Genomic DNA, 8,038 nt, shown 5'->3' with positions numbered 1-8,038 from the left:
ATGCCTTTAGCATCATGCTTAGCATATCACCAGTGTGACAGGTGTTCAAATGATACTCAATGACCTCATTCAGAGAGTAAATACAACCTTACAGGTTCAGATCCAGAGAGCAACTAATTATCCATGCAGGAAGCTCAGCTCCAATGTAGACATGAAATCAGGGGCCAATTTTAAAAGTGACAGAGAATGTAGAAAGACTACATGCGATGTAACCTTATCTAGCCACATAATCATAGTTAAATCAGAAAAGCAGACAGAAGTTTAGTTACACTTCTTTTTAACTTCATTAAAACAGATAAATATTGCTGATAAAAATACCTGCTGCGTTTCATTCAATATACATTTTTGTGATGATTTGTCCCATTATTCCCTGTTTAATCTTGCCTGGTCACACAAAAAATACATATAAATGCATGTGTAGTTATTAGAATGTTGGGAAAACTCATACTAAAATTGATAAATATTAAATGTGCTATAACACTCATATAGTTTGCTTTGAAGCTAAATGCATTTATTTCATAGTCTGTGAATTTTTATTGTTCTGTATTTGACTACCAGAAGCCTAGAGTTTATTGACACAGGAAATGAATCTAACTCCCTCAGAAGGAATATTTTGTCTTTAAATGTAGAAAATTAGTGCTGGGGTACACACATATAACATTCAGTAGCAACCAAAGCTGAAACTACTAGTGTTTGGAGAGGGATATGTTTAAAAGTGACACAAACTGCCAATGTTTCTTAGGTGTTTTAATATACTGACTTCAAACTGAGTACATGTAAATCCTTTGTGACTTGAATGATTTCATTTACTGCCATAACAATTGGTTAATTTGACCCCAAATGATCAAAAGGAAAGGTTATTGAGACACTTCCTGTTGAATCTTAATACAGGTAAGAGTGAGAAGCTGATGACACAAAGGGTGTAGGAAACAAGTAGCATTTAGAACTTGCCTTCAGAGGAGGCAAAGAACACAGGTAAAATCGATACCCCAGGCCTCAGTGTGAGTACCTTAGGACTGAGAGAGCAGGTACTGGCAAACGTCTTTACCAGCAGCTGTTAGGTTGCCATAGGCAACACTGTAGGAGTAGATACCTGGCAAATGGAACCATGCTCTGGCTGGGAAAAAAGAGGCAGGAATTGCTTAGAAACTGATGCTAAAATCTGAGTCATAAGCACAGGTGAGGCTTATATTTGCTGGAACTAAGATTATATGAGTGCAAATTCAAGTCACTGAAATTTGGGTATAGATACAATCATACCCTATTTTATAGGCACAGATGTGAGCCTGGATGACACTTCTGTTTTAAGAACTCACTGTTTTAAAATTACTATACTTGGGTATGATTGATGGGAAGAACCCTAAGTACATCTGGTACAAAACTCTGAGTTTGAAGATACATATTCGTCCATGAAACCATTCCCATTGTCAAAGCCTTATAAAATGGGAATAATCATATCTGCTCAGAATTTTTGTGAGGATAGCATTAGTTAATATGAATAAAACATGCAAAGAATGTCTAGAATTTACAAGCTCCATTCAAATGATACTATTCAATCAGTGTTAACCCTAAATTAGATACTTCTTTTATTTGCTCTAATAATTGTGTTAAGTATTAATATGTGATCTTTATCATATCCTTTACAAAGGGGGAAATTTTTTATCTTACATTTTTGGCAATGATGCTCACACTTAGATGAAGACCATGGACAAGGAATGCAATGTAAAACCACTTTTAAAAGAGACTTCAGTGCTTGTCTATTCTGAAAGAACAATGACACAATCCAAAGAAAATTTTGATCTTGATAAACCAGTAAGATGATGGGAACATTTGCAAAAGAAAGTGACAGTAACAAAATAGTTCATGAGGAAAGGTGATGAACCGGTTCAGGTTAAAGCCAAATTTCCAAACATCTAGGGTACCTCCTGTGGGTAACCTGAAGAAGCAGCTCTGTGCTTTAAGCATATCATGCCCTTGGAGTCCAGCTGCAGAGCAGGTGTTATAAGCTTATCTTTCTTCATCAGCAGCCACGAACTTGGAGGTCTAAGCACCTGCTTCAGTTTATGCTACTCCACTGGTTCAAATGTCCCACCTCCTTGGGTTGTCTCATTCATTAAGTGTAAGACAGCAGAGAGAAGTTCTCCAAGGCCCTGGGTTAGTGATGAATGTGGATATCATGTACTTCTTAGATCTGGACTAGCATATTCTCACTTTTACAGCAATCTCTCTCCAACTACAAATGTTACTTCAAAAGAAATATATCAACAACCATGAATGTCCCCTCCATTTGTTTTATCTAACTCAACTTTTCTCATTTCTAGTATATCTGTGTTTACTGCAGAGCACAGGTTTCTAATGTCCACAAATAACATTACCTTCTGGGTTTATACCTGGGTGGCATGGAAAAGCTTTCTGTAACTAATAAAAAAATGCAAGGCTGATATTCCAAGTGTCCAACCAGAACAATATCAATGGACCTACTACATTTTTTAGTGACAAAAACCTTAGGGACACATTAGTACCCAGAAATCTGTGGCCTATCTGAAAGAGATTTGTGTAACTAGACGCTCTTCTGGTAAGTCAAAATTTAATATCAATTGTTCATTCCACATAAGAATTTTAAATCATCCCCTATATCAGGTTATAATCTAGGCTAGAGATACAACTGTGATTGAGCTGTTACAAATCCAGGATGGGATATCACACTGCTTAAATTTTGTAGGACAATATCATTAAGTATAAAACATAAATGATAAGATTACAGCTAAATTAAATAGTCCAACACTGTCAGACTAGAATATGACTGAGTAGTGTGTTAGTTTACTTTACCTAATCTGGAAAAGTCTTTATGGAGCTGACACCTAAGCTGAGAGGAAGACTGACATAACTGAGGGACAGAAAGAAATCCAGTGTCATAGAAGTACACAGTAGAGGAAACACTGGACATAAAATCATAGAAGTTATCTTGAGTTAGACACGCAGTTCAGAAATTGTTGTGACACATGAACTCCAATGTATAAAAAAGTTCTAATCATGGTAAAGTTCAGTCAAATGGAAAACATAAAACATCCACTTTTACTGCCTACTTGTGCCAGCACTTGAAACGTCCCTCTTCAACCTGTTCATTTGTAGAGAGGGCTCACAGTGGGCAAGTACTGAAGGAAATTTGACTTTCATCATTTACTGCTCCAAAGGAACCCTTAAAACTCCCCTTCTTCCTGGGTCTGGATAAGCTTTCTGAAAATGTCAGATGAAAGATCACGTATCCCCAACAGTGCAAGGACAAACTCAGTGCCTCCCTGGTGAATAAAAGACCTGGATAAATGATCATAGAACAGTCTGATAATTTGAAAATGCCTCATGTGCAGTGACACTTATACTAAGAAAGTCACACTGTCTGCTTAATTAGTCCATTCAAAGGAAAAAGTTAGCGTTTTTTCATCTCTGCATCCTAACAGCTTTCTGCTCTCCAACAAGCTCATTCAAAGGTGTCTCTAAAGAAGTAGTTAAATGATTTTAAACAGTTTAAAAAACCATTCAAAAACAAAAGAAAAATAAACCCATTAACATGTTAATGATAACTATAAACCAAAATAACAAAGAAAAGTAAACAAATAACCAAGCTGGCATTAACCTACTCCTTTTCCTCATTGCCTTTGCTCTGGCCATGTCCATTAAAATTGCCCTCAAACCACAGATTGACTTCCTAATTTTTCAAAATGTATATTTCTCACATTTGTGTATTTGAATATGCCCATCAACAAAGACACACATGGAAACACACACACAATCTTGGGTGTAGGAATGCCAGTCCAAACCTGTCATCATTAGACAGGTGACATCCCTATGTTATCATTTTATTAAATATCTTAGAGATGCATAACCTTGTAATCACCGTGGAGTCTATGCATTCAATGGTCTCTTACCTCTGCTGAGACACAAAGAGAAAGGGACCATTTAATTTTTGCACAGTTAAATGACACGAAATTGTCAAAGAAGAAATGGACTAAGACACTTTATCTGTCAATGAACATATCTCAGTCAACATTTATTGAAACCTATTACATTCAGGCAGAAGCAGCAACATAATTTGCTCCAGGGAATGGCAAAATGAAAATGCTGTGTCTCTTTTTGGAAAATTATGAAGAAAGTCCGAGATGGCAGCAAAAGAGCATTAATTCCAGTTGGGTCCTTCAGAACATGAGACTGTGAGTGCTTACACAGGTACATACATATAAGTCCTACTTTTAAGCATCTGAGAGAAAGAAAAGAGAAAAAGTCTCAATAATGGCTGGTAGAGCAGAAACGATGGATGGGTTGCAGAAGATCAACCTAAGTTTGGGAGAATACAAAGCTTTTAGCTAGGCAATCCAGGGACATGTCTACAAAGAAAGAAGTATGGGAAATTTACCTTGAGGTATTAATTTTGATGAACATGGAACCAAAGAAGAAAAAATATTTCTGGAAGATTAAAAGTAAAAATTTGCAAATGGAACGTCCATATCTTTGCAAATCAAGCTTTTTAAATAACACTGTAACTTTTTTAGTAGATATGAATGATATTTAAGAAGCAGACAAGAATTTCATGTGTAATATAAACTAATGTCACCAGGAATGGTTTAGGCTTCTTTTCCACTTCAGGATTCTGGTTTTGACCCATGATTCTTGTGACAAGCAGAGCTGATGGACTGAACTTCTGGGGCATCGGGTGTTGTCTTTCGAGGAAAAAGCAGGGCTAGATATACAGGAAGAGAGGACATTCCGATTTGAGGTGTGGGAAAGAGGAATATCTTAATCTCAAAAGATGGACAATGGAGGGAAAGGGGAAAGGAAAAAATAAACTACTGGATATAAGAAAAGTTGATGAAGGCTGAAGAAACAAACAACAAGAAAAGGCATACCTCTTCTTTTTGCACCATGAGCCCAAGACAACAAGCACGACCAGAGCGACTGTTCCAGTCAGATATGCCAGTGTCAAGAGAATGGAGATTCCGCCTACTAGGAGTAAAATAAACACTTCACTCCGTGAAGCACTCTTATCACATTACACCAAGGCATCTAATGTTGCAGGGCAATGCGGGTCTTGGAAATTTCAGGAGAATTCTCTAGAGCTTTCATGTCAGTTCCATTGAATCACTGTTCCTCCTCCACCCCAACCTTTTTCCAGCAACTCATGAGATCCCTTTTTTTCCTCTTTAGTCCCTTTAATTCCCTACTTTCTTTTCCTTCATATTTATCTGCTGCCATTCTCTACCCTTCTTTCTTTCAGTTCTCCCACCTTTACCTTTCTTGCATCTAGCATTCATACCAAATTCCCCAGCTTCTCACCAAAACCCCTAGGTCCATCCTGGACAATTTCCAACTTAACCCTCATTCTTTCTCACCCCAGTGAATGATTATATCATGGCCTCCCAGACTGCTGTGCTTCACTCGGCAAGACAGCCCAGCGGCCTCCTCAGCCGCCACATCCAGACTTGCTTGGAGATACCATGTGTCATCAGCATTGGGCAGGACGTCCCCTCTCTTAGTGCCCTTCTGCTCCTGCTCAGCCCGCATCCACATCACCCACACGGGCTTGGGGTGGAAGCCAGAGACGTGGCACAGCAGCTGCAGACGGCCAGGCCCAGGGCTGGGGCCTCTGGAGAGCCAGGCCTCAGGCTTCACTAAATAGGAGAAGATAAGAAGAAATGGAACTTTGATGAGCACCTCTGACCAGAGCACAGGTGCTCAGGTGGCTTAGCAGTTTCAGGAATCACTTCTGTCTCTTTTCAAAAACAATACAACAGACATTATTCCCTCTACCCTCTCATTGTATGTTTCAAAATGATGAAGGAAAGTACTAAATTCAAAAAATCAAAGTACTAGAGGTAGGAGGGGAGAGAAGACTGGGCTCACCTTGCTGTTCCAGTTCTGACTTCCCTGCTGCAACAAGTCCTTCCAGAAATCGAGGGCAGATGTTACTGAGAAGGTACTGCACTATCTCCTTAATATCTCGGTAGTGACTAAGCATCTGACAAACACTCTGGGCCCGACTTCCTGCTCCTGGAGATGGCTTCCAAGAACCTCCTTGGAAACTCAGGAAATCAGATCCTTGGTATGCCACATTTACGAAGCTCTCTGAGGCCTGCCCACCATACCAACTACATCCTGCTGACATCTGAAATTCAAAGGGGTCTACAGTGGGCAGAAAACAAAATTAATATGGAAAGAATGACAGGGGGAACACACACCCAATCTGCTGCATAACAGGGTGGGCGTCAGTGCTGGGGAATGACATGGGAGTTGAGAGTTGGCACAGAAAATGGGAAGGAAATTTGTAAGAAGACATTCTAAAAATAAAGATAATTTGAAGTAACTAATAGGAAGCATAGATGGGCATCTGTCAGGGGGACAAGAGAGGAGTCTTGAATAACTCATACAGCAGAAATGAGATCCAGATTGTGGCATAAGAAAACTCAAGCCACAGAGAGAGAAAACCGAAGATGAGGTTGTACCCAAAGGTAGGACAGATGGGCACACCCATCTGTGATATTTGCATATGGTGGATAATGAAGCAGAGGAGGGAGGGAGTGTAAACCAAAGGGAGACATAGAATAAGGCCAGAAAGTTGGAGGATGGTCAGAGGCTCTACACCATCTCATACTCTGAAGATGACAAGAAATCTCAGACAGAAGATCATTTGGGAATATTACACTCACATTCAAGCTGAAACTGGTCAGCAAAGGCGTTCACTTCCATGGGGAAGCCATGGATGTACAGCTTGCAAAGTGCCTGAAGTTTCTTCAACTCCTCCTTGCTGAAGTCTCCTTGGGACCAGGGCCTCAGAAACTGGATGGTGTCTGTGGTACTGTTCCAGCTGTGAGTCTGCAGATCACCCAGCCAGGCTGAGCCGTGGAATTGTACCCAGGTGTGGGTCCTGAAGGAGGCAATGTGGAGAACATGGAAAATGAGGCGCTCTTCTGCTGCTGTTGCTTGGTGCAATCCTAAAGCCTGGGGGTCTGAAACAGAGAGTGACGGGATGAGAGAGTGCAAGTAATGGGAGAAGAGATCCTACAGAATGAAGAGAAGTTCAGAGTGAAGAGCAAGAAAGAATATTGTTGCAGACTGCACCTATCCCAATATGCCCTACCCCCTTGCCCAGCTTTCTACCCTCAAAATCAGATTTGGGGCAAGAAATTTCTCCCTGTAAACCAGCCTGGAATGCAGACAACATGAACATCTACTAAAATCATAGTTTCCTCATCCAGGTCCTCCCCAGAACTTTCTCTCCTGTGTGCCCAACCACAGACATCTCTTCACCTGAGCACTTCTTACCTGCTGTGCTTTCCCCATGGCAGACAAGCCCCTTGAAGAACAGGAGGATGAGGAGCAGCATTGCAGCTTTGGTAAGTTAGCCAGAAAACTGCCTTCTCAACTCAGATATCTGCTGTCCTTCCCTCACCCACTCACACTCTCGTCTGTCTTCCTCTGCTGCACAGACTAACCTCTCCCCTGCACACTTCCCTACAGGAGAAGTCTCGCTGCCTCCCGCAGCTGCCTTCTCCCACAGGTTCTCTCATTTCCCCTCCTGTCTCCCACTAGTGGCTTCCAGATTGTCTCCCTGCTCTTAGCTACATTTTCCCGGCCTTGCCTATTACAAGACCTGATGCTAAAAAGTTTTTTCATTTGGGCAAAGTCTGCCTGCCATCAGACAGAAGCCATCAGCTGTTTTTGGCCTTCAAGAAATCAAGTCCACACTTGGGTTCTCAGTATCTCATCTGCAAAAGAAAGTGTTGGAAGTTACCTGATGTTGCCCAGTAACCCCTCCAGCAATCTCCCTACTGCTTGCCTATCTGTGGTCTTTTCCTCCTGTCTCACACATCACCTCCCTTAATCCCTCGTTTTGGTCCTCCTGGTCTTTCTGCTGACTGGTTGTTTGTGACTGAGTCTGCTTTTCATCTTCTCACAAGCTCTGCCTGGACTCTGTTTCCCTGAGTCTCTCCTCTGTCCCTTCATTCTTCTCTTCCCAAAGTCATTGTCAGAAGACAGGAGGGCTCCG

The 8,038-nt window shown here is 41.0% G+C and overlaps 1 protein-coding gene across 1 annotated transcript; it reads right to left on the bottom strand.

Annotated features, from left to right (window-relative positions):
* Window positions 1-4,605: 4,605 nt before the first annotated feature.
* Window positions 4,606-7,375, bottom strand: LOC102025898 (T-cell surface glycoprotein CD1e, membrane-associated-like). Its single transcript, XM_005400312.1, has 6 exons — window positions 7,315-7,375; window positions 6,699-6,998; window positions 5,896-6,174; window positions 5,385-5,663; window positions 4,902-4,995; window positions 4,606-4,735 (listed from the first exon to the last, which is right to left on the bottom strand). Exons 1-6 carry the CDS (start codon window positions 7,373-7,375, stop codon window positions 4,606-4,608), a joined length of 1,143 nt encoding a protein of 380 aa, XP_005400369.1.
* Between the last annotated feature and the right edge of the window lie 663 nt (window positions 7,376-8,038).

The sequence above is a fragment of the Chinchilla lanigera genome, unplaced genomic scaffold (genome assembly GCF_000276665.1).
Source record: "Chinchilla lanigera isolate Chin_1 unplaced genomic scaffold, ChiLan1.0 scaffold00067, whole genome shotgun sequence".
NCBI lineage: Eukaryota > Metazoa > Chordata > Mammalia > Rodentia > Chinchillidae > Chinchilla > Chinchilla lanigera.
The sequence above is the reverse complement of the archived record's forward strand: the minus strand, read 5'-3'. Positions and strand labels throughout refer to the sequence as shown.